This window comes from Pagrus major, chromosome 17, assembly GCF_040436345.1.
Source record: "Pagrus major chromosome 17, Pma_NU_1.0".
Classification (NCBI taxonomy): Eukaryota; Metazoa; Chordata; class Actinopteri; order Spariformes; family Sparidae; genus Pagrus; species Pagrus major.
Genome location: NC_133231.1, coordinates 17,851,706 through 17,878,100, shown reverse-complemented (window position 1 = coordinate 17,878,100; position 26,395 = coordinate 17,851,706). Strand labels below are relative to the sequence as shown.

At 39.6% G+C, this 26,395-nt stretch overlaps 1 protein-coding gene across 2 annotated transcripts; it reads right to left on the bottom strand.

Moving 5' to 3' along the window:
* Positions 1-1,498: 1,498 nt before the first annotated feature.
* Positions 1,499-25,835, bottom strand: rorc (RAR-related orphan receptor C). Of its 2 annotated transcripts, XM_073485240.1 has the most exons (13): positions 25,654-25,835; positions 25,423-25,524; positions 18,629-18,658; positions 8,632-8,717; positions 7,643-7,784; positions 7,202-7,552; positions 7,003-7,104; positions 6,044-6,165; positions 5,460-5,592; positions 5,255-5,362; positions 5,031-5,141; positions 3,858-3,967; positions 1,542-3,721 (listed from the first exon to the last, which is right to left on the bottom strand). In XM_073485240.1, the coding sequence occupies exons 2-13, from the start codon at positions 25,472-25,474 to the stop codon at positions 3,557-3,559; spliced, it is 1,512 nt and encodes a 503-aa protein (XP_073341341.1). In that variant the 5' UTR covers positions 25,475-25,524; positions 25,654-25,835; the 3' UTR covers positions 1,542-3,556. The 2 variants fall into 2 exon arrangements, with proteins under 2 accessions (XP_073341342.1, XP_073341341.1); XM_073485241.1 differs by lacking the exons at positions 18,629-18,658; positions 25,423-25,524; positions 25,654-25,835 and adding an exon at positions 16,644-16,893 and having other exon boundaries at positions 1,499-3,721.
* Between the last annotated feature and the right edge of the window lie 560 nt (positions 25,836-26,395).

Here is a 26,395-nt window from a genome sequence, read left to right as displayed (position 1 = left end):
TTCTATCTTTTAAAGTCATTTTAAACTGTTACTCAACATCAGTGTAAAGTTTAAGTGAAGGCAATATATAAAGTGAATGCTGTGTGTGTTCCTCTATTTGAATTCTGTCCTTCTCTCCCACCATGTTTGTAATTTATTGTTTGTTTTGGTATTTAAGACCTTAAATTCCTTGCTATCTCACACTGAGTTTGAGTCGAGGGCTATCGTTGCCTCGCAGATTACAGCCTGAGAGACTGACAGTGACCTCCAGACAATCCCTCCCACCATGTTCTTGTAAAGGAGGGAGAAGAAAAACTCCCCGTTCAGCTGCAGACTGTAACTTAATGAGTTTCCACAGTTTGCTCTCTATAGGGCCACAGCTTAAACTGGAAGGATTATCCTGCTTTTGCTGTTCTGCCCACAGCTCTTTCCCATCATGTACAGTACAGTAAGATATCAGGATCAAAGTTGTGGTTGTGAGTGATGGGGGTCCGGAAACTGTTCAGAAGTGTTTGCGCTGGGTAGAAATTCCCCCGAGAGGTCAGAGAGCAAAGAACGGCAAACAAACTCGGGCAGGGCTGCAATGCATTCTCTTTCAAGAGGGCTGCTGTTAGTCATGAAAGTATTGAGACAAGCGAATGCAAAAGATTTAGCTTGTTTCAAAAACTGGTTTTATGGTCAAAATATGAGCATGAGTTGACAGAACAGACTGCCAGTGGAATGATTACAAGATTGTTGCCAGATTCTGAATGTTTTCCTGCACTTTCAGAAGTAAAAAAATTCAAGTCTGGTTTTATTTTATTAATGTTGCTCAATTCTACGTCTCTACAGACTTTACAGCTCCAGAACAGTGAATTCTTCGCACGTCAGAAAAAAAAGAAGAAACCACAGGAGAGGAAATTAAAAGAGTGCTCCCCCTTCTTGGATTAGTGTGGGTGTAATAGTTGCCACCAGTGGGAAAATGGCAAATAAATAAACAGTTGCACTGCTCTGTTCAACATGAGAGAAAGACATGTTTGTCTGACGTCTTTCCAAACCAAACTGAAATAACAAAGCAAAAAATCACAGCATATGGAAGCTGTTTAGAAGCTGCATTTTAGTAAACAACCGCACACAGAAGGAGATAAAAGCACTGCTGGTTTTCTGGCCCGACTTGAGGTACACGTAACATAAATTCTTTGTGGCTTTTAGTAGGAAAATGTCATATTTACCACATCCAATTGACTCAGTCTTTTGATTTGCTTCCTCTTTACTTGGTTAGCAACAGTCTCTATAACCCGATGACGACTTTCCATTGCCAGAGTCTACAGAATGGTCATCCGCAGTGACTAATATTTCCTTTGTGTTAAATGCTGCAGCTGCAGATCTACATGGTGCAGAGATTATGTCTGGATGTTCTTCAATTTGCAACTGAGAAAAAAACTTTTTATCATACCATAACAGGAGTGTCTTCAGTCTTACACAGCTGTTTGTATTACTCACTTCTTTCACAAACAGACAAAGTTACCAGATCTGCTCTGTGTCACGGCTTCAGCAGTTTATTAAAAGATTTACATGGATTATTTTCTTCAAAACATCAGCCGTTCCAGGAACAGGGAGGACTACATCCGGACATGCAGTACTTAATGCTGAAACCTCTCATCATTTCCTCTTTGCTCATGGCTTTATTCAAAGATATGTAGACAAAACAAAAACATATACAGGTTAATCTGGAAAAACAAAGGAAAAGTTTGCACACAGAGGAAGAGACTTCTACTGTATCTCCACATTTTTTTTCTACATTTAATGCAACATCTTTTCAGAGCTCAAAAGATATAAAAGCCTGTGAGGATTTAGTCAAACACAAAGGATAAAAGTTTAGAGGTACCGCTGCTTTGTCTGCGACAACATCAACCTGAGGAGAAACATTTCTCTACAGACATACAGACACAAAGAGGCAGGTTGTCTCTTGTTCTTTGGGTGTGTCGAGCACTAAATATGTACACACATCATATTCAGCTCTAATTAGTAATTTGGTTTCTGAGGTTGGTAGTCTGTTAGTTTACTGGCATTCGTCAAACCTGATATTTATGTTTTGCATTTTATTGCTCTGTGCATTTAAACACACTGAAAGCTGTTCATGTGTGTCATGAAATATATTTCACAAATATGCATGTACCATCAACCTTATGTTTACTTTCCTCTGCCATGTTTCAGCATCACAGGAAGTCAACTCGGCAACTCGTGTACCCAAATTTTCTCTGACTTTCCGAGTTGTTGCTCTGACGTGAAGGGGCGTTCCCCAATTGGAAATAACTGTTTCTGATTATTCTTACATCACATGAACGCGCTATTCATGCAAGCAATGTAGCAGCAGGTGGACAGATTACAGACACTTAACCAAAGGGCCCCTCTCATTTTCTGCAAAAAGGCAATCCTGGGAATCCCAAATATAAGATAAATGTAACAAATGAGGAAGGAAATATTAAAAGGCCTTTATTGTGGTTGATAATTCATTAAACCACATGAGGTCTTCATCTGGGCTTTCAATCTCATGACCCAGATATTAACATGACAAGTGAAACAAATTGAAAGGAAAAAATGAGATGATGAGATTACACAAAAATATTTATATGTACATATTTAGTAGGTGGAATGGAGTCATTATCAGGCTTCAACAGAGCTTGATGATGAGTTCACTGTCATCATTATTTTCAATTTGTTTCGCATGTCATCTGGGTCATGAGATTGAAAGCCTAGAAAGACCTACTGTGGTTTAACAAATTATCAATAGTCCCAGGATTGCCTTCTTGTTGAAAATATAAACTTTCGGGACATACTGAGCACGTGAATAGACACTGGGAAAGTGGATTGTGTAACATTGATAATATTATCAATCAAGTGTGTACATATAATCATTATTTTGATTGTGTGATGTTCTTATTTTGTTCCTGGAATGTGATGTTTACTTCTAAAGGGAGAAGCATGATAAGCTTCTTGTGGATTTTTATTTTTTTGTCTCTGCCTGCACACTTGCTGTTATTCTATGTTTCTTTCCTTGTGTCTTAACTTTTTGGAATTATGTTTAACTTGTTATGTTTTTAGTTATTGCGCAAACAAAGGAATCAAGCGGATAACAACTAATAGCATTCACAACTTTTGAAAGTCATCTTTTAATTCCACAGGTGGTCAGTGTTTCATACTGTGAAGATACATTGTCAACTGCCACACTGACTGTCACTGACTGCCTCTTTGAATCTGCATGTCTGAACACACTGTGACACACTGTAACTGTAACTGGAGAGAATCACAACAGCACATCCTGAGAGAAAATGAATCCCACTGACAATGTGTCAAAAAAACAACAAAACACATGTTCCCTGGAATAATCAAAATAGTTTTAAGCTATGAAAATATTTGAAATTCATATGTTTGACACAATCTACCAAAAAAAAAGCTCTGCTGGGTCTCATATGACTCTAAACACGCTATGATTACTTTTCACATTTATTTTCATTATTAGAAAAATAGATTCTGTCAGGAAGAAATAATGAGATATAAATGCTCTCTTAATGTATGTGCATGTGTGTGTGTATCATCAGTGAGTGGTCCCAGGCAGCTGCTCGGCCTCAGAGGCGAACAGCTCCTTGTACAGCGGAGGGAACAGTGAGTGAGCAGTGAGCGGGTAACGCTGACTGAACCAGCGCAGCTTCTCCATGTGCATACTGCACAGCGAACGCAACTCTGCCATCTTCTGGTACAGCTGCAGGGAGGACACAGACACATTTATGCTCTGTACGACAGTAAGGAACATGCAGATTAAAGAAAAAATGTTTGCTTTTCCATTAGCCAATCAGAGGGCTAAAGAAAACGTATCTGCTCTGTACTGAGACATGTACCTTGTGCATTAGACTTTCTTGGTTGTCTCGGTGTAGAATGTGTGTGAGTCCTAACTCCACGCTTCTTTGCACTCGCTGAACCCTGCCTCTATCCTCCAGACATGGACGATCTGCACAGAAAGACAAGAAGGTGAAGACAGTTTTATTTTTATCACTCTACAGTTGTGTGAACAGTCCTGGTTCACGTGGTCTGTTAAAGGTCCCATATTTATTTTCAGGTTTCTACTTTTTTGGGGGTGTTTACCTGCTTTAATGCTCAAAAAACACATTATTTTTCTCATACTGTCTATTGCTGCAGCACCTCTATTCACGGTCTGTCTGAGAGTGCCTGCCTCTCTTTAAGGCCTCCCTTCCAACCAGCTTAGTCTTCTCTGATTGGTCAGCTCTCACAGGCCTGAGCAGGCACCCTTGTACCATGTTTCTGTATCAGCTCTGTCGCTGGTTTTTGCAACCACAGCTGTGCTGGGGGTGTTGCTAAGGGTGGGGACTGCGTAGTTGTGACATCACAACTTTACAGAAGTCTTGAAGGCTTATTTAAAGGTACAGTTTGTGAATATAGGCGGTGTGCTTTTTCTATGTGGACTAAGAGATTAGATACTTTCACAGTATTTGTATAGCACACAACCCTTATGATCAAAATAGACATGGAAATCTCACTTTCTACAGTATGGGACCTTTAATATTACCATGTTTGTTGACAGCCACTAGGAGGCAGAGTGGCTAATTGTGTGAATTGAATGAATGCAGCAAAACATGATGGAAAATATGCTGAAAGACTTGTGTTTATCAATAAGTTGTCTGATATTTGTCAATGAACGTGGAGGAGGGACTTTAAAAAGGGTGAATATTTCAGAATCATGTTTTATGTTTGTTATTAGCTAAATTCAGACCACAATTAATACTGTTCTTTCAAAATGTTAACTTTTTGGTCTGAGAGATGATAGACTGACTAGATTTAGCAATCAAGAATGATCAGTTTAAATATATAGATGAGGTAAATACTGGAGAATAAGAAAAGAAAAGTCAACAAAATAAAATGTATAATGGAAAGTAAAAAGCTTGAAATATGTTGTTCATCCACTGGTACCCATCTGCACCGAAGTGCATTTTTTATGTTTCAAATACTGAGGAACAAAATGCAACATAATTGAGAGACAGGTGAGGTGATCTTACCTGTGTTGATCAGCACGAGAGCACTGAAGAGAGCAATCTGGTGCTCAGTGAGCTTCAGAGCACACGTACCGTGAGCAAATTCAAACACCGCTGTGATTAAATCACCACATGCTGCAAGAGAAGAAACCACAGAGCACTGATAAACCACAGTATTTTTATTTTATGCTGAATGCCATACAGTTTCCAAACTGCCTTTGTGCTTCAGTGTGTAGACAAATCCTCACCCAAAGACTTGAAGACTTCAACTCCAGCAAACTTCCCGTCAAAGAAGACAGTGTTGTTCTCTGTGTTGAAGAACCGACTCATCCTGACCAGAACCACCTCCATGGAGCCTGAGCGAAAAAAAAGGGAAGAAAGAGATCGGTTAAAAGAGCGATATGAAGTATTTCAGATTGTAAGTGAAGGTGTCTTCTTGTAAGGTAAACCCACCAGTCTTCAGGAGAGCGATCTGGTCGTTCTGGCTGAGATTACGGAAGCCCGGGATGTGTTTTGCGAACTCCACCACATACTGCACTGCGTCAGTGAGCCGGATGGCACAGTGCTGCCACATCTCATCCACTGACTGAAAGTGAGAATAAGTAGGAGAAAAAAGATTTTAGGGTGAGATACATTTGCAACATAACCGTCAAATCAATCAAAATTTAACTCATCCCACATAAACTCACCCTCTCTGTCATAACCACTCAGCTCTTCCTCTAATTTAGAATATAACGTTTTTGTATTATAGTTCTTTATTTACTCTAATCATAGCATACTTGTACGTGCTAATGAAAGGTCATTTTTTGAGGATCAAAAAGGTCATTAAACTTGAATTGAACATAAGCTTTCTGTGTGATCAAAGACAGAGAAGAAGAGGAGGGGAAAATGACGAATCAAGTTCTTTCAGTCTTCTCTTTGATGAATCAAAAGTTGCCTCAGCCTCAAGCCATCTGAAATGGCATGTTTTGCTTTGAGACTGGGTAACTGAGTAATGTCACACAAATACAAAAGGGAGTGTGAGAACCACTACCTACTTTGTTCTGGTAGGTTTGGATCTCCTCTCTGCTGAACAGCTTCCATCTGAGAGCCTGCAGCTCCTCCACTCGGTACTGGCTGGTCTCTCTGTGGGAGCGCACAATATTGGCACACAGCTCATCTGAAGAGAAAGAAATATAATATTAAAAATAAAACACACATGTTATTGGGTATGGAAGCCAAGAAGGGACATACTTGCAATAATTTTTTTAATGCCGAGTTAGTTATTCCGAACAAACAAAGTTTGTTATCATATGAAAATCTCGAGGATAATTTACCTTGTTATCTGGTAAAAAACAAAGAGGCAGATGAATCTGTCCGGGAAGCAACAACCAAAGGAATTCTCGTTGGGATATTGTTGGGTATTTGAATGTTACAATAAAATATGTTATTAAATAAGTAAGATTGAAGCACAGTCTAATGCGTTGATCAATAAGGGATTCTCCTTGATCTGACATTCTCTGCTTAAATCAGTTGCTACAGTTTAACATGCAATCTATGAATGCTGGTGTGGCATTCCTGATCTTTGATAAATAGTTTAAGTTAAAAGAGGAAACAAGCTTTTGTTTTCTCATGATACCAGGTTGATTATCTCATTATCTCGAGATAACAACTCTTATTTCCTTGAGATAATGAAATAATTAACTCGACATATTGAGATAATGGCATTAAAGGAGACATATTATGCTCATTTTCACGTTCATAATTTTATTTGGGGTTACTACTAGAATAGGTTGAATAGGTATGAGCATTAAAGCATACTTGCTGTGGGAGAGAGGAGCTTCTGTTGGTGCAGACTTTGACCATTTTATCTTTCAAGATCTTTTACATGCACAAGGAACTGTATAAAACACTGAAGGAAAGGAAAAAACTAAAAAGCATAACAGGTCTCCTTTAAAAAACGCAAGCACGGCTCATCTCAGCTTCCGTATGTTAGCCCAGTGTGCAGTTTGCTCACCCATGTTTCTCAGAGAGTGAGGATAGAGGCTGTAAGGGTCCTCCAGAGGACTGTAGGCATGAATCGCCATCATATCATGAGGTACTTGTCTGGAGTCAAACCCTGACATGAGGAAGAGAAATGACAGAAAAATAAGGAACAAGCAGAAGAGGATAAAGGGAACTGTACACAGTGAAGTGAGTACACACGAGTGCCTCACCTCTTATGTCGGGGTGACCACTGTTGTCCCCCCTCCCCTGGGATCTCGATGTGGGAGAGACACCTGAGCCTCGGTAGATCATACCCGACACCTGCGACTCGTTTGGGGAGCACACCAGGTAAGGATGCATATCAGCGGGGTAGGGCAGTAGATCGGCGTCCCCGCTGAAGGAGTAGGCCATGGGCTGAAGGAGCTGCGGGGAGCGGTCTTGACGGGCCTTGGTGGGGTAGGACAAGACAGACTGGGTGTCTCCCTGTAGCTGCTGCTGTTGCTGCTGCTGCTGTCGGTGTCTCTCCACCTCAGCGATCAGAGAGTCCCGCTGACGTTTGGACATCCGGCCAAACTTCACCGCTGCGGAGGACAAAAAATGGACATACAGAAATAAACAAATGCTGAATGAAGGATTGAGTTTGTCTGTGTGTCAGTGTGTTTATGTCTCACCATCTCTGCTCATGCCCTGCGCCAAGCACTTCTGCAGACGGCAGTGTTGGCAGCGGTTGCGGCTGGCCCGGTCGATCTGACAGTTGCTCTGCCTGGAGCAGGAGTAGGATACAGTGGGCAGCTGGCTACGCCGGAAGAATCCCTGAGGAGTGAACGGACCAACAGAAAAAGGGGACATTTTTAAGCCAGATACCAATATAGAGTCTTGAGATCCCTTAAAATATCATTTTTTAAATGCACAGTATGTCATTTCTGCTGCTTGGGATCTCTCAATCAAAACCAAATCATGAGACCCGTGATGATGTCACAAAGTAGCGCAGGATCATGGGAGTTGTTGTCTCCATAGTTGAAGAACCACTATTGGCTTGCAAGATATGTAGCTAGCTAGCAGGACATTGGCTGCTGGCGTTTCTAAATTACCTCAAACATATCTTGAACATTTTTGTGCTAACATTTATCTTATGTATTTATCAGCTGAATATATATAATGAAACCAAAAAAAATCTGCAAGAAGATAATAATGAATATACCAGATTCCCTAAGTTTTATGTGCTTATTTGACTTCTTCTGAGAGTCAAATGAAAAGATCTGGATCTGTATGTTCAGTAGGAAGCTGGAGCAAGCAGCCGGTTAGCTTAACTTATTGTCTCAGGAGGGAACAGTTAGCTTGGCTCTGAAGTGGAGACTCCACAAAGTAACCTTAGTCAAGAAATAAAAATTGTGTAAAACCAAAAAAATGTCATTTTACATTTCAGGTTTTGTGCTTTAGAGGGGCTGGTTGGTGGACGTTTTACCTTTAGACAGAACAAGGCTAGCCGTTTCCCCTTGTTTCCAGGTTTTGTGCTAAGCTACGCTATCAGGCTGCTAGCATACTGAACGGATACACATGAGAATGGTGTGAAAAGCCATTTCCCAAAATGTTGAACTGTGCCTTTAATACTGATGCATGTGTTTGTACAGTGAGTGTGTGTCGGACGCTGCCATCTCACCTTGCAGCCCTCACAAGTGATGACTCCATAATGCACTCCGGAGGACTTATCACCGCAGATCTTGCAGGGGATGACTTCAATCTGGGCTGAGCACACATGGAAGTAAAAAAATGTTATTAACATGTCCAGATGCAGCTCTCCTCTACTTTTCTCCTCACAGGTGCTTCTTCACAGTCACTTGGTTTATGACACACCAAGAGGGAGAAAACAATTGTAACACACATACAAGCAAGTAGCTTCCAACAAATGTCTGACAGCTGACCTGATGATCAGTCCCCTGTAAGTGTAAGATGAACTCATTACCTCGTATTTATTAATTCAAATGTCAGCACGGTATAATCTCAAGTGTAAGAATGCAATATCTAAATGCACGAAATGTAATTTCTGGCACTATAGGGTCTCTCTATCAAAACAAAACAAGCTATGGAACACCCAAAGTGACATCGGATTCTGCTCTGATACTGTTAAACTTTTCTGATTAAAAAGTGGATTTATCTTCACTCCCGCTAATCAGCCTGACTGCAGCAGCGATCCACAAAGGGGACTTCCATTGTCGGTTGTTTATTGACTGTATGTTGACTGCTGACTGGAGCTGGAGAGGAACTGTACTTTACTTCATGAACGTAACATTACAGAGAGGAGAGGGGAAGGATAAGAGAGAGAACCGGAGTCTCTGGTGAGTGCTGAGGTGAGTGAGAAATCAAACACACAGACACTAGCTTAAGTTATCTTGGGTTGGATAAACGCAAATTGCTCCCCCCTCAATGGTGGTAAACACACAACGATTGCTGATAAAAGCTATCTGACGTGACTCAGGGCACAGATGTTCATGGACGGGAAAATGTTTTAAAGTTTTATTACTGTTAAGTTTAGTCTCGTTCCCCAACTGCAGAGTCAGGCAGCAAACCTGAGAATTTCTCTGGGTTTGAACATTGCTGGAAACATCTGGACAATGTAAGTAACTCAACAAAATGTCTAACAAAGTTTTTAGACTTTTTAATGTAAAATTCTTTCGTATATTATATATTTAATTGATTTTAACAATTTTGAAAGATTCCTTATAATTTCTGATTCATAAAATATCCATAAATAAATACATTTTAATATCCAATAAAACATCAATCTCAACCTCTATAAAGCAACGCTTGTGCCTAAAATATGCCAACATCATAATGACACTGCATGTTTTTTACCCAGAGAAGTAAACTGGAAATTGATTCCCACTGTGAGAACTTAGTGTTCTGCTGTACTTCCCCTTTCACATCTACCAGTTGTTTTGTGACCGGAGTAAACCAAAGGTATTTTCCTCTCCAACACCCCTTGCCCTAATAATAAAAGAGCAAAATAACATCAAATATGATGAGGAGAGTCTTCTGAGGACGTGGAATATTTGCAAATGGAGTAAGGCGGAGAATATGAAGGTGTCAACCTCAGAGCACTTTCAAGTGGTTGACTGGCTTCTCTTTCACTCTGACTGTCCCTCTTTCATGTCACTTCTTTCTTTGTGAATCCTTCTCTGTCTCGCTCATAAAGGACATAGCTGCCAGTAATGCACTCTCTCCTTCATCACTGCCAGTAACCGGCCATCCCCCTCTCACCTCCCCACCCCCCCCACCCCCCCATGCCCCTGATCTCTGTGAGCTCTTACACCCCTCAGATTTTTTGCGTAGTGGCCATTTTTCTGTCAGAACTAGACAAGTACAATGCATGTTGCCTCAGTGACAGAGGAGTTTTAAAGCGTGTTCTGTCAAACGTATCTCTAATTAAACGATAGAGGACCGCGCATCGCTAGCTGCGTGATTTGCATTATGTAACACTTTCATGAATGATAATACTCACTCAGGAAGCAGATCATACAGTATTGTTATTTTGTTCACTATTATCTCTCTTTTTATCTATTCCTGTCATCTCCTCTCTTCCTTCCACAAATGCACTGATGGTGTGACAATTACGTCTGATGCTTATATGCAGCAGTATTTCCGTGCATAACTGTGTCAGATTTGTTCACGAGTGTATGTGTGTGTCAGTGTGTCAGTGTGTGCCCTCTTTATGCGGTGCCACAGGGATCAGCTGAAGGCTCCTGGGGAGGACAGGAGGTCTGAGGTAAAATGCACTTTTTGGATTATTGCGTCAAGCAGTTGCATGTATGATAAAGCAGAAATACTCACTGCTGATTGGATTGTGGCCGCTACCTATAGAAGTAATTGATTCACCTCAAGATTCACCTCGAGATAAGGATTAGTGTATTTCACAGATTTGACAAAATACTGAAATATTGAAAAAAAAAGCCCCCTCGGAAGATGAGACACGTCCCTTCAAATGCAACATCATGTAATATTATATTGATCATTGAGTAAAATAAAGTTACTGAGCTGCGACTATGATTGTGTTTCTGTCAGCAGTGCAGGATAGGTGGAGAGAACATAAGTGGTCTCTGTTTTTTCACTATTTCAGTTCTGATTGTCAACCTCAAAAAACAGGAAATCCACTGAGACCCACAACCTTTCACTGTTCATGTAGACACGCACGCACACACACAAACAGCAATCGCACACACCGCTCCTACAATAACTTTCCATACAATCGTAGCACTAATAATTCTCAACTGAACTGAGATAACAGCAGCATAGATCGTGACTAAAACCAGAGACAACACCTGCAAAACAGTGTTGTACTTGTACTTTACTTTTCTGCTACTTTATACTTCCACTCCACTACATTTTGGAGGCAAATATTGTAAATTTTACTCCACTACATTTATTTATAAGTCTAGTTACTAGTTACTTTGCAGATTACATGCTGCATCAGAGCCAAAGCAGCATATTTTTAAAGAGTAACTCCAACAATGTTCCACATTGAAGTGTGTTTACAGGTCTTAAGGTGTACAATTGCATATGTGAAAAAAGCAGTACAAAGCGTTTTGTGGCTCCAGAGGAAGCTGCATGTAATCTGATAAATTGCTTCCAGTGTTGTCACTCAGTGGCTCAGGTGCATTGTGGGCAATGTAGGCACCAGGTTTTGAAAAGCTGTCCACTGGTCTGCATTGCACCTTAAAACACTTTAACACAGTTTAAAAATAAATGGTCAAAATCAATACAACAGGAGATATATGCAGTAGTGCTCCCCAAGACCTGTAAACACACTTTAATGTATGTAATTGGGCGAGGTACCCTTTAAATGTATTTATCTTATTGGCAATCAAGAAAAAAAACAAAAACTTAATACTTAAGTACTTTTAATATCAGATACCTGAAGACTTATGTTCAACGCTATTCAAATAAATAATTGACTTCAATCAAAGTGATACTGTAACACGATGGCTTTACTTTCACTCAAGTATGACTTCTGGGTACTTTTTTACAATAATGGTGGAAAATTAACTTTGACGGAATCTGCGATCAGCAGCTGTGAACTCTTTGTGTGTCACTTGGGTGTCTCTGACCACACGTCTTGATCAATCAAACCCATCATCTCCTGGTGTCTGTGCACGTGATAGATAAAAATACCAAAAAAGAACCAAACCACCTTCATTTCTCCCTTTAGTGTCTTTCTCAACGACAGAGTAGGGGTTATAATATCCAGCCCGCAATACAGCTTAAAGACGAGTGCTTGTTTTACAAATACATGTACGTTGGAACTAAAAGTGGACTTTTTAACTGCCTAATGCCTAAATAGCTAATATTGATTTACACTCGTGTGGCAGGCCTGCTCCACAGCTCAACATGACCCAAATAATGAGTTTTTTTGGGTTATAGATATTTTTAAAATAGAACTGACTTTCCAGTCTAGTGGTGCCAAGCAACACTATTTTGTTTAGCTGCATTATGTCATGACTTACTCTTAACAATCGCTGAATATTCTATATTTCCGTGGCATCCCAGAAATACCCTACATTAAGAAACCAACCATAAACACACCGCACAAAGTTGCGTTAACATCTACATACTGAAGCATGATCATGTAGATCTGATCGCTTTAAAATCCAAGATCGTGCTAAATCGTTCTAGATCATTCTAGATCGTTCTAGATCATTCTAGATCATTCTAGATCGTTCTAGATCATTCTAGATCGTTCTAGAATAGCTTAATCATGTGCTGGTTGATGTTATAAGCAGTGAAGAGGTTTGAGTACAGTCAATGGAAATATTCTGGTCTGTCAGACAAAATAAAAGAGTGCCACCTTCCTCCCACGCTTCCGCACACAAAGTATACAAAGACACCGCCACACAGAGATGGACTGATTTCTTTCAATCATTACTCCGAGTTATCAATGACTTAAAAAGCACATTTGTCGACGTACAAACAACTGAAGCGTTGCCGTATAAACACAAATACAAATCAGAAAACGTTCAGAGGTTTTAGTGCGATGACTTTCTAATGAACGCGGGACAAGAAAAAATTTAATTCTCAAGCTTGATGACAATAAAAAAAGAGTACTTCATCAAGACGTTTTTAATGTGTTAAATGACGACAGCCTGAAAAAGAGTAATCAATATGTATCACTTTAAATAAACCATAAATATATCCAAATATCAAATACTGAGTACGTCATATGAAAAAAACAGATGTTTCAACCCAGACAGAGTTACTCTCAATAATCACAGTACTTTTGTGTATGTGCGTGTGTGTTTGTATGTGTGTCGGTGGGCGGTGTGTGGTGTGGGGAGTGAGGAGGTGGACGATACAGATTGCCCCTCTCAAGTCATCACTCTGTGCCTGAAATCACCTTGTCAGCAGCCTTTTCTTTGCACTGTAAACGGACAAAAAACCTCAACTTTCCTCTGACGGAAGCTTACCTTTAGTACACACGCAAGCAAGACTGCAAACAAAGTTTGTCTACACACCCCACACCCATATGTGCACACACGCACACACACACACTTACACAGACACACAGAGATTAACAAACAAGATGGTTAATCTCTCACAAACACACAAACTGTTAATCAATCCCAAGTTTTTTAAATAACTTGTTATTAAATCCAGAGCAGGAGGATTACACACACACACATATGTGTATATAAATACACACAGGGCGCGAAAGTCTTTCCGCCAACCAAATGGCTAACAAATGATCAAATTTTACCAGCCACTCAGTAGATTTATTGGCTGGTGAGTGAAACAGATCTACCAGCCACCTGCATATAATACCAGCATCTGTTGAATGGTGCTAATTTAGTGTCCTATCCTATTTTATTCATCTACAACACCACCTTCTCATAACCTATGTAAAATAGATTTTAAAATGATTAAATCATTCATTCAATTTCATTATTGTTGATGGTAAAGATTTCGGGGGGAGTATGTTGCTTTCCACTGTATCAATTAATATAAATTATACTATAAAATATTTTAATTTAGTATGTTGCTGAGCCAAGATGTTAAAAACATCTCAACGTTTAGTTTTTTGTTTTTTATTTTTTATTTAAACGATCAAGCACCATTTGGTCAATAAACACAGGTGTATTTTCTATTGTATTAGAATTTATGAGGTGGGAAAAAAAAACTTTGTCGTGAAATATTTGTTGTCACCAAAATAAACTATAATACATAATTATAATATACATAAAATTGATGCTTTTCTTTTCTTTTCTTAATAAAAGGTAAGTGTACCAAATCCTACTTTCGATTCATTGGTCCTGCCGTGCAAAGCGAAAAAGGATCTAAAAATGACTCTGACTTACTAACACAAAATTAAAATATGTCTGTCAGAGATGACTTCCTTCATGAAAAGCCGTCATCTAGGACTGCAATTTTCTTAAAATAACTGTAATCTGTATTTTAGGATATAGATTTAAAAAACGATTTAAAACAAAAAGAACAGAAAAGAAACAAACTAAATGAAAAGTATTCATCACCGCATGAAATAAAGATTGTTGCCAACAATGACAAACTACGGTATTCTATTAAAAAGTATCAGACGGCACTCGTCTGTATTAAATATTTAGTCACCGAACATTTCCGGACACGTATATTTCACCGCTGCCTACGAGTCTTTGAGTGTTCAATAATGTGAGAACTGCTTCACTACTTGGTTTCATTCATTATTTGACAACAACAGAGTGAGAAAAACTACCTACAGAACCATGTTTGAGAAAATTATCAAAGCTGATCTGAAAACTAATTACCATCACATTTACCATATTTTACTTTGAAGTGTGGCTGAACTTGGGGGTGTTTGAAAGAGGTAATGTTTTGACAATGGGTATGAATCAGCTCAACTGTTGCAATTCTTTTACCATATTTTTCGGGGGGAATGTGTCACCTGCGACTTTTGATGTTAGCTTTGATCTGAAGCCAAACGCTTCTGCTGCTTTTGGAAGTGCTCTGCAGGTTTGTGCACCCGGAGGAACAAGGAAATCCTTTGTGATAAAGAAACTGTCTAATAGTCAACGCAGGAATCCCCCCAACACAACAACAAAGCCATATGAATCGTGTGTGCGTAAATTCTGGGCGGCATCAAGCCCACTGCCAGTGTGTAACAGCGGAGAGTAAGACCATTAATTGTTTATCACTGAGGTGAAGACCCAAGTTGTATATTTTGCAGTGGGAGGCTGCTTTTCTCTCTCTCATGCACACAGTATCCACACACAGCTGCAGGGCTGAGATATGCTTCATCTAGGCGCCATCTAACAAGCAGCTGCAGATCTGTGTGTGTGTATGAGCGTGTGTGTTTGTGTGCCCGCGCGTGTGTGTGTGTTTGCATGTTGCAGGAGAGGGAGTGTGTAAGCAACTTGCAAAGACATTATTTCTCATGCCCTTCTCCGCTCTGTGTTTTATTCAATCAATTCTGAAATACTTTGTAAAATAAATCAAATTCTTTATCACTTTAATAATCGCATTTCTACAATCTTATCAGCATTTCCTCTGCATCCTGTCTACTGTATGTGTGTGGAGTCAGTCCATTCAAACTGATGCACTGCGGTTGTGAGGCATCCTGTTTTCCTGTCTCTTTCGGTTTTAAGTTGGTTAGAATTCGGTGGAAGTGTATTTGCAAAAAAGGGTTTGCAACATCTCAAATGTCATATTATGACCTGGCCTCTCGGTTCTTAATTGGTTTTCATTTGTTACTTAAATTACTTATAATGGAAATATGGTTACTCGAGACAAAAACACGAATGGCGGACATCTGGTTTTTCAAAGTGAACTTTTTAAACGACTTATTGCACCCTGATTCTCAGCATCTTGAGTCGCCTCAGCCTGTCGCCTGAGGTGCACTGTACATGTGGGAGTGAGACAGCGGGTAGAAATATCTGAGACATGATTCAAATCTTAAATGCATCAAAGGAAGCTCAAAATTGAGTCATGCTGCCAAACCATAAGACTGAAACACATATATCGATGTGAACGTAAACCAACAGTCATACGATCAAGACCTCTGGAGAGACGCTACATTTCAAAACAAATAAGAACATCTGCCTTCTTAAGGTATGCTTTAAACTGTGTGTGTGTGTGTGTGTGTGTGTGTATGTCTTTAAGATGGGATCTTGGATCCAATACAAACCTACTAAAAATATCTGGTTGACTAAAGCTTGAACTTAATTAAAGCATTAAAATCGTTTACAAAAAATGCTTGACATAAGTGCAAAATCGTGAAATTTAGAGCAAGTTTCGCTGTTTAACCAGGTGTTACATCAAACCTGAAGTAAAAAGCTTAATCACAAAGCCTGATAACGTTCAAAAAAAGGCAACGCGATTGAAGACGCAGGTGTCGAAGTCTGCATGAAAACAGTTATTTCAAGGACTTCACAAAAGCTAAAAAAAAGTTTAAAACCAAAACGTGACATTATTAGACGTCTTGAACACACAATGGTCCGTCAAAAGCATCAGCTCGCAGTCATATCATCGCTTTGAACAATCGTAAACTGTAAAATCATGGTGCGTTGGAGAGAAACTTTGCCAAAAAAATCATGCAATTGATCTAATCAATAAAATATCTTTGATTGTACTACCCACACACACAAACACACAAACACACACACACATATACACACCAAAGAACTTCATCCCTACCTCGCATCATCCTCACTCCTCCACTCGTCTCAGACGTTGTCCCACTTTCACAATCTCACTTTTCCTCTCACTTTGTCTTTCTTTTCACACACTTTTTTTTCTTCACACCACCTATCAGTCCTATCAATCTTTCTTCTCTTTTCGTTCGTCCTTTAGCAAAGCCAGGTCAGGTGCTCACTGCAGCTTTAGCAAACATATTCAGACTTTTGAGTGTCAGTCACCGCCTCACCTTCCTTGTCTGTGTGTGTGTGTGTGTGTGTGTGAGAGAGAGAGAGAGAGAGAGAGAGGAGAGACACAAAGAAAAAGGGGGGACTGTCCCCTTGCCTGGAGTCTTTCTCAAGGTACTTTTTCCTCATACCTTTGTTGTTATCCTTCACCCCCTCACTCGAGACGACACATCGAAAAATTTGCCTTATACTGTCTGGCACCTTTTAGACTCTCCCTGAGAACTGAAGTCAAACTATTCTCAACAGGAATGATTAAGAGATGATGTAGTAGATTTTATCTGTTCTCAAAGTCACATGAGAAAGTCACTATGATTTCCACTTAGATTATTCAGGTTGCTGAATCTTTTGATGCACATGGGTGTGTTTTTTTACTCTGACAGTAATAAGAAAATACATTGAGATCTTTTATTTGAGTGAAAGTCACTAAATAAAGTCCTAAATTGTGTTTGTTTATACGTAAAATCTTCAACTGACAACTTGTCAGATAAATGTAGTACAATATTTCTTGCTGAGATGTAGTAGAGTAGAAGTAGAAGTAGAAGAAAATTGAAAGCAATGAACTAAGTACAGTAAAAGTTCCTCAAATTCATCCTTAAATCAGGCTGAGCCCAGTCACCAGGGCATAATGTTATATTCTTATTAGCAGACTTTCTCATCAATAGGTGGAGGGGAAGGTGGCGGTGATATTACAAACTGCAAAGCTGCCAAACGGGTGACCGCTGTTCAAGTGTGTGGGGACATCTACAGCCATTTTTGTGGAGACCAAAAGCGGCAGTTTTTCACGGTAAGGCGGACCATCTCCAGCCGTTATTGTGGCAACCAAAACATGAATTTTAAGGCAAACCATGATGTTTTCTTCACCCTAACCAAGTGTTTTTTGTGCCTAAACCTAAGCAAAGCATAAGCTCTGTGACAAGAGAGAAATAGGAAATTCAACCTAAACAAACGTAAAGTTGCAACATTAAGTTTAAACTTTTTTGTGGAATTACAGAAACGTACTTAGCTAGCATTTACTCTGGCTTACAGTACTTGAGTGAATATAATTAGTTATCTTTCCCTCCCTCCATCTATAGCACCTGACTGATAAACGACACAAGACCTCCGTCCTTACTGCTAACCTCCGAAACAAAATCCTGAATAATAACTCCACTCTTTCTGGTTTTACGCGCATTCATTCACCAACAACAATCAATACAGTCATTATTATTTATGCTCGTTTTATCATCACACCACCTAACCTGAAGGTTGGCGGAGTGTTACACGCAGCATCTCTACTGTTGATAACACACCCAGGTGTGCTAAAGCTGCGGCAGAAAGTGTTAAACCAAAGAAGTTAAAAAAAGACAAGATGCTATCGCTGTCATCTGCACTCAGATGCCAAAGTGCCAAAGCCAGAGTAGTTGTATTTTCATCACTGTGTGTATGCAGTGTGTGTGTGTGTGTGTGTGTGTGTGTGGGGCAGCACAGGTGCAACACACAGCACCTAATAGCCCAACTCCAGTGACACCACAGTGCTTGTGTGTGTGTGTGTGTGTGTGTGTGTGTGTGTGTGTGTGTGTGTGTGTGTGTGTGTGTGTGTGTGTGTGTGTGTTGCTGTACAGGTGCAATGTTGTATGTTCGCTAACTATGAAGTTAACCACAATGCATGCACAAATATCTAGCACAAACACAAGCAATGTCATTACCACACGCAGACAGACAGACACACATGCATACTAACACACACACACACGCAGAATCTCATAAAAAAAAACTTACTCAAATGAGTCTTCTTGGACACGGCTCCTCCTGAAGGAGAAAAATGGAGTAAGTGAATCAAAATTACACAACAAACTTGATTACAGATGAGCATCAGGGGTGAATATTTTCGAGGCAGAAATATAAAGATGCAGTGTACTCGTGGGCTTCATACGTCAGACTGAAACTGGGGCTAAACCCCACACTGAGCCCCGGATTACACAACACTGTGGGACTTTCTATTAAAGAGGGTCAGATCTGATTTTAAACCAGCCACTCTTACAAAATGAAGCACATTTAGTCAAGAACTGTTTTTACATTCTTGTATTTACATTTTCTATCACTTAACACCTCTACTGCATTACATTATATTTACCTGACACCTAGAGTATAAAATATCAAACTCGATGCCTAACCATAATTAAGATCACCGGATCAAATTGTACTCACTCATAGATACCAGCTACCTAAATACGCCTGACTTTTTTCATCAGCATCCTTGGATTGTTCCCCAAGAAATTAACTAAAATGTTGAAAAGCGTCCTATTTTGCAATGTTCACAAAAGGGGGTCTATTTCAAGACCCATCCTCCATCCAAGTTTTTGCACTTTCTTTTTAAAACTACATTTACTTACATAATTGTACTTTATGTTCCCAGTACTTCTGCTATTTAAAGGTCCAATTTGAAAGAAAATTGATTTTTGAGTCTCATTTGCAACTTATCAAATACGGACACTTTGGGATTGTATGTCTGGATGGCTGCCATCCCAAAGCGTCAGTATTTGACAAGTTGCAAATGAGACTCAAAAATCTACTTTTCTTTCAAACAGGACCTTTAAATATAATTTTAAATGAAGGACTCAGATTTTTACTACACGATTATTGTGGCCAAATGAATTCATGATAATGATATCATAATAAAAGACAATTGTTATCAGTCAAATTCATCTTTAACTTTTTTTACTGTGTGTTTTGACTCTTTTTTGGCTAATAAGCACGCAAATGAGATGAAATAAGAAACAAAAGATCCACCTTGTGATTATTCACACTATATTATCATAAGTGTATTTTTTAACACGTTATCAATGTTTAATTTTCATGTTTATTCACAATATTACATCCATATCTGGATACCGCGACACAGGACTTTCATGTAATGCTGCTTTTACTTACTGTAATCCGAATACTTCCTGCACTAGTGAAACCTGCACTGTAGCAGGATTAGCTTTGCAATGAAACATCATGCCCACAGTATACACAGTATTGCCCACAACTGTAAATCAAGCGTAACATCAAAACCTATAAAAACATACAAATGAGCATGTCACCCCACGGTCATCTATGTGTAATCATGAAAGTTACTTTGATTGCATCAGCTATTACGCAAGGTGTTAAAGGAGAGCAACTGAGACAGAAACTCACCCCGGATTCAAGTTAAACTTTGGCTACGACAGATTCAGCCGCGATAAACTCATTGTCAAATCCTTAATGACAGTTTAGACCAGGGTGAGCAGCACATAGTACATTTTGGTACTTTTTCCAATGAACAAAGGCCTGTGTGTAGATAAGAAGCCTTACTGATTAAATTAGAAGATTCGTATTTACACTGGTGGGTGTCTGTGTTATGTTTGTGTGACTCTCAGGCACCCACACACACGCAGGAGATAAAGGCAGAGGAAGGTGGGTGTCTGTGAAGCAACAGGTCTTCTTTTTTGTCTGCCTTTTTGACCACAATTGTGAGAAAGTCGAAGTTGCAGTCAGTCTGGGCAAATGCGTGGAGGGTCTGAAACAAGGGGTTTATTTCTGTGTGTATGTGTGCGTGCGTGTGTGAGAAACAGAGAGGTTTGAAGGCAGGTGAGATAAGTATCAATGGAAGATGTAGAGCTAGCCGGCCTTTGTCTGGCGCCTGATCAGGGCCTCTGTGGTTTCCACTGTTTTCCTCCCATCATCAAATCAGTTTTGCTTCATAAGCAGAAACCATGGAATGAAAGCAGAGCGATGCACGCACACGCGGAAAGTGCAAAGAATTTCAACACTAACTGAGCGAAGGTGATTGCTAAATAAAATGAAAAAGATTTGCGCTTTGAACAAGACTTTTTGAACTACATATGAGCTTCGTTTCCAAATTGAGGGTAGTCCTTTTTTTAATTATTTGACGGGTTTAAAATGTTTCCATGAGCCTGAGGGTCTTTGAGCTAAATTAATATGTTGAACAGTTACATAAGCAATGCATTAATATGATTTCAGAGGGGAGTGTGAAGACTGATTTACCTTTTTTTCAGTTGTCAGTTATAGAAATACAGCAGAACATTTTTCTATGTGAAAATAATTTGTAAGATCTTTTTTTTTTTCTGATAATTACCGGACGCTTTAAAGGTTAAAGCTGATTGATTGGTTTTGTTCTTTGTAACATAAATGAGCCATGTTAAATGAGTCAAACTCACCTGCAACACACTGAATTTCACACTGAGCCACTGTCATTTCTGAAATGTGTTATTAGTGATTTTAAGGTATTAAAGGTGATCTCTGCGCAGGGTGGAATAAACGGTTGTGGTCGGTGGTTCGTGGTGGAAAAATAATCTCACACAATCACCACCATCGGCTTCCGTACAAACTAAATGTGACACAGTGGCACGTACACACACTTAGCAAGACACACCTGTCAGCCAGACCATAAACCTACCACCGTGTACACACACACACAAACAGACACTCGCTATACACGACCCTGGTGATTACAGAGGCACAAACATCAACACTGCTCATCAGTCAAAATCTCACTAACGTCTCTACGCTGACATCTAAGCTGGCTGCTGAAGTGACAGTTGCAGCATTACATAACAGCACTGAAGACCACTGAACCCAGAGAGTAGTCTGACCAATGTGCCTGAATATAAACCCGACACATACAGCACAGAACAGGGACACAATGTTTACAATAAAGCCAGATGAGCTAATAATCTTATCTAACCAGCCCAAAATAAATGTAAGACAGATATTTACAAAACAAAAAGAGAAAATGAACATACTGTGGTGAATACTTGAAACAAAAATACACATGTATACATTCAGATGAGAGCAGGCCTGTTGAAGCACGTCTGGATTATAGAATATCTGCCAGAAATTGTAATTATCCTTCAATCTTTTGTGCTGATTCATAAATAAATTCATAGATTGATATATAATAAAGAAATAAGAAATCTCGCTCAGCACTGAAAAGAATCAATATTAGTTTGAATTAATCCTTAACTACCGTACATTTGCAGTCAATGAGGGGGAAATAAATTTGGGGCTAATGTTCTGTATTGCTGCTTAAGATAAGAGGTCAAAGTGCGACAAACCAAAAGTGTGACAATAACAGCAGGATTCACAGCTTTAAGGTGATTTTAAACATTTTGGAGACTGTCTTGTAGAAAACAAGTGACAATGATTTACATGACTGAATAATAAGAAAATAATATAATAAAAAAAGTACTTTTGGTCTGATACAAATAAATTCAAACGTTTTGTCGTTGGGTAGCGGTATAGCAGTTTTAATTCTAAATTCAAAATCAATCAAAATTAGCATTCGGTTTCAATTATTCTTCTTCCAGTGTTTCTTTCTCTTTACTCTCGCTGACTTGTGCGCGTCCTACACGTGTTAATGCTGCTACACACACGCACACTGAAAAGAGCGTGGGTTTTGCAGGTGAGGAGACTCAAGCTGTTGTTGCGAAGTGCCCATCTGCCATCTATTGACTCTACTTTTTGTTTTATGTTGACTAGGGAAATATTGTTATTACATGTCGAATCAATTCTTTAAATTTGACCATCTTTACAAATGAGTACTCGATTAGTCTAACAGTGGCACGGCTGTCATTGCTGAAAAAAAATGTTTAAAACCGAATCCTGACTTTAAATTGTGAGTCAAATTGAATTGTGGATTTGGAGAACTGTGACGCCCTCTTTATAAAATCAATGAGCAGACGGCTGAGGAGGCCAAATGCTTGACATCACTTTGATTTACAAAAAGCACTAGTATTTCCCCCAAAACTGCAGAATAACATGTATAGTATATGTAAAAGACAAAAGGTCACTAAGGGACACCACAGATAGTTTGTATCCAACAATGAACGGGAGCACAGTTTTACTCTACAGGAAGAAGGGACAACAATGTGGAGCAGAACCAGAGACGAAACCAAGCACTCGAGATAAATGAGAAGACACCCACAACAGCCACTAAAACCAAGACACTCATCATCTTCAGATGAGCCATCTCAGCAGTATGAAAAACTGCACAACCACACTGAAACTCCACTTTAACCAGATTAAAACACCATCACAGCAGTTCTAGGACCTGATCAGTAAGTTCCTGGTGTTTTTTTTGTTTTTTTACACAAACCTTTAACCCTTTCACATCTATCCTATTTCCCTTTAAGTACCGTTAAGGTTGTTAAAATCGTTTTTCTCCACTTTCCGCTTTCCACGGTATCGTGTATGATGTTGTTCCAGCTCAAGATCATTTTTGACACATTTCCCCCAAAGTAACCCTGTCATATTTGGTATATTTGGAAAGTTTGGCACTCAAAACAAATTTGTGTGGGTTGTTTTGTTGCTTTTATGACTGTGAAACTAACTCATACAAGCATCTACAACACATTTAATACAATATTTAATAATATTATTTACTTTTACTCCTACCTTATGTTTCTGTTCCCTTGTAATTACATTTTACTTTAGATGTTCAAACCACTACATGACATTATAAAAAAATGTAACTAAGTACATTCATTCAAGTACTGTCCTTAAGTTAAGTTTTGAGGTACTATTTTCATTTTCTGCTACTTTTTATTTTCACTCCACCACATTTATTTAATAACTTTAGTTACTAGTTACTTTTCAGATTGCAGTCTGCATCATTCAATAATCTGAAAAATTCTGAATACTGGACTCAATGATTGGCCAGGCTGGTAACCTTCAGCAGATAGCAAGAAAAAATGTAAATATATGTGGAATTGTACTTTTACTTTTTTACTTTTACTTTTTATACTTAGTACATTCATTGCCATAAACTTACTTTTGATACTCAAGTACATTTTTTATCAGATACTTTAAGACTTTTACTCAATTACTATCTGTATGGGTGACTTTCACTTTGCCAAAGTAATATGTTTACATATCTTTGCTTTTGCAAGTATGACTTATGGGTACTATTTACAGTACTGGCTTTAAAAAATACTTGATGATGATTTTGTCCTGTCTGTTATCGCTCTTTCTAATGATTATACTACTAAATCATTCTACTAATGACATAAAGGCATATTTTAATATAAAAGACAGTTGTAGAATATAAGTGCTACGCTCTAGTTAACTTTGCTGCTGACACTGTTCACTATTTATTTTTGATGTAAAATAATAAGGTTCCCAGGAAATTGTGCCTGGAAAATAACATCACTGTTGAGCATTTTTGTTACATGTTTTTTTTTTTCTTTTCGAAAAGCTTCAATGGCAGACATCTCGAAACCTGGGGAAAATAAAACCGAAACTATCTGCATGGCTCAATGTTACTGTCACTGACGAACTGATCAAGTATCATTTAAAATGCACGACTCTCCTACATTTACAGTAGCTTGCAGTTCAGCTGACTGCATGATGACACTTCAATTAAAAACTGTTAAATCTCTACCACCTGACAATATAAAAAAGAAACTTTGAAGCTTATTTGTGTACATGTGTCAGCATACACCTGACACATATACCTGAAGAAAAATTCTTAATCTGTTTGTGCTCTTGTCCTGTATGTTTATCTCTATATTTATACTGCAGTACCACCAAATACTTCTATTACTGTCATGATAAATGACTAAAAGACAACAGCCACCCAGCCACAGTCTGTTCACCCTGCTGCCATCTGACAGAAGATACAGAAGTATCCGGAGCAGCTTCATTCCTCAGGCTGTGAGACTCCTGAACTCATCCTCAACACTCCATCATAACCTTTTTGTTTTCTTGTGCGGCATAGAGGGACCACAACTTGCATTACGTGGTACAACCCTGTGTTGTAGGGTGACAAATAAATAAATCTTGGTCCTTGAACATAAATGAAAAGAAGTGGAATTTAAGTACATTTCACTGATAAACAAACTATCTGCACGTCCGTCTGAGTACAATTTAAAATGCAGGCCTTCTAATGGAATATTATTCAGTTGTCATCCTGCTATGTTTACTAATAATGCTATGTTAAATGCAGGCACTTTCTTTTCTTGACTCTGCGCCTCACATCTATCAAACTGAAGCATCAACAATGATGTTCATCCTTGATGCAGCAGTGCAGGTGAGCTCTGGCACACTGTGTCGCTCTGCTATGAGAACAGTAGTTAAGGTGTGCAGTAGGTCTCTGTGGCAGAGGCACCAGGTGTCTTATCTCAGGCGACTGCCAACAGTTTGATTTTAGCCGGGGAGAGGCCTTGAATAGAACAGCATTGACCAAAAACAGAAGCAGAAATAAGAACTAATCCCTGAGGATTACTCCGGCTTACTGCCATTCTTACGCACTCACAGCACCTTAACCACACTCCGGTGAATGGGATGAGGAGGGTTACTCGGGTAAGATGGATGAAAGGAGATAATAGTGAACACAGTGAGACACAGTGTCAGCTGGTGGAGGACAGGTGAGCAGGAGTGGGTAGAGAAGGGCATGCTGGGAGATCAGAGGGACATGAAATCACACTTTAGAAAATAAAAATCAACAGCAGCCTTGCATCTTGCAGGTGCATTACATTTCAAGAACAGCAGTCTGATGTGCAGAATCAAACCTCAGTGATGGATCCTCTTACCTCTTTTGATGGGGTTGTCAGCTAGGGGCACGTCAGGCTCCTCATATTCCATAACTCTCCTGTCAAAACACTGGGTGGCCCTACACTCACACACTCACACCTCTCAAACACACACACACACACACACAAACACACACAAACCACAGACGCCTCGCTATGTCAGTCTGTTTTTAAACTCCACCTGCCGCCATTTGACTCATGAGGAGACAAACACTGGAGCTGTCACACTACCTGTTGGTCGTTCTAGCGCCCGGGACGGCGCAGGCATTTGAAAACGTGCAGTGCCATCTCGCCTCCTTTCTGTCCCTTACAGCGGCTCCAAGAACCCGCTCGTCATCTTCTTTAGCCCTCTCTGTCTTGTTCAACAGTACACCTCCTCTTGTGTGGTTGTTTTGAAATAATTTAATTCCCCCCGAGGCAGCAGCAGCACAGAGGAGAGAGTGCAGCTGCACCGGCCGGCCGTTCACAAGCCGTGCGCCCCGGCCTCCCCCCCTCCTCCCCCTCCTGCGCTCTCTGTGCGCCCTGACCGTCCCAGGCTGGGGAGAGTTATGTCACCGGCTGTTACGTAATAGCAGCGGATCGGGTTTTGCTTTGTAGTGCTCAGTTGAGAAATATAATCCCATGTTGCTGCCACAAATTTCCGCCACACTAATCGAGAAATTACAAGGAGACATTGAATTCCGGCGCAGGTTTGGCCTTTTACCTCACGGTTTAGTGGGGTATAACATATTTAACATACATATAAACCCCTCTTCTCAGACTGGAGGCTTGTTCAAACCAGCTGCAGGGATCTGCACGTGTAATACATGCAGGAGAGTGTTTTAATAATGCCATGCAATAGGTCATTTTAACTGAGGAAGGGAAACAACTGCAGACACAAAGAAAACGATGAATAATCGATATGTCTTCTCGGTTTACATCACTGTGGTGAACGCTCCTCTAAGACACTGCTCTTACACACATGCTGAACAGC

Bases quoted from the DNA above. Each gene is read 5' to 3' on its own strand.
- rorc (XM_073485240.1), bottom strand. From the start codon at position 25,474: ATGGAATATGAGGAGCCTGACGTGCCCCTAGCTGACAACCCCATCAAA. The intron at 18,659-25,422 runs GTAAGAGGATCC...TTTCTCCTTCAG, and splicing joins TGACAACCCCATCAAAAGAG to GAGGAGCCGTGTCCAAGAAG. The intron at 3,968-5,030 runs GTAAGATCACCT...CTTTCTGTGCAG, and splicing joins TCTCGTGCTGATCAACACAG to ATCGTCCATGTCTGGAGGAT.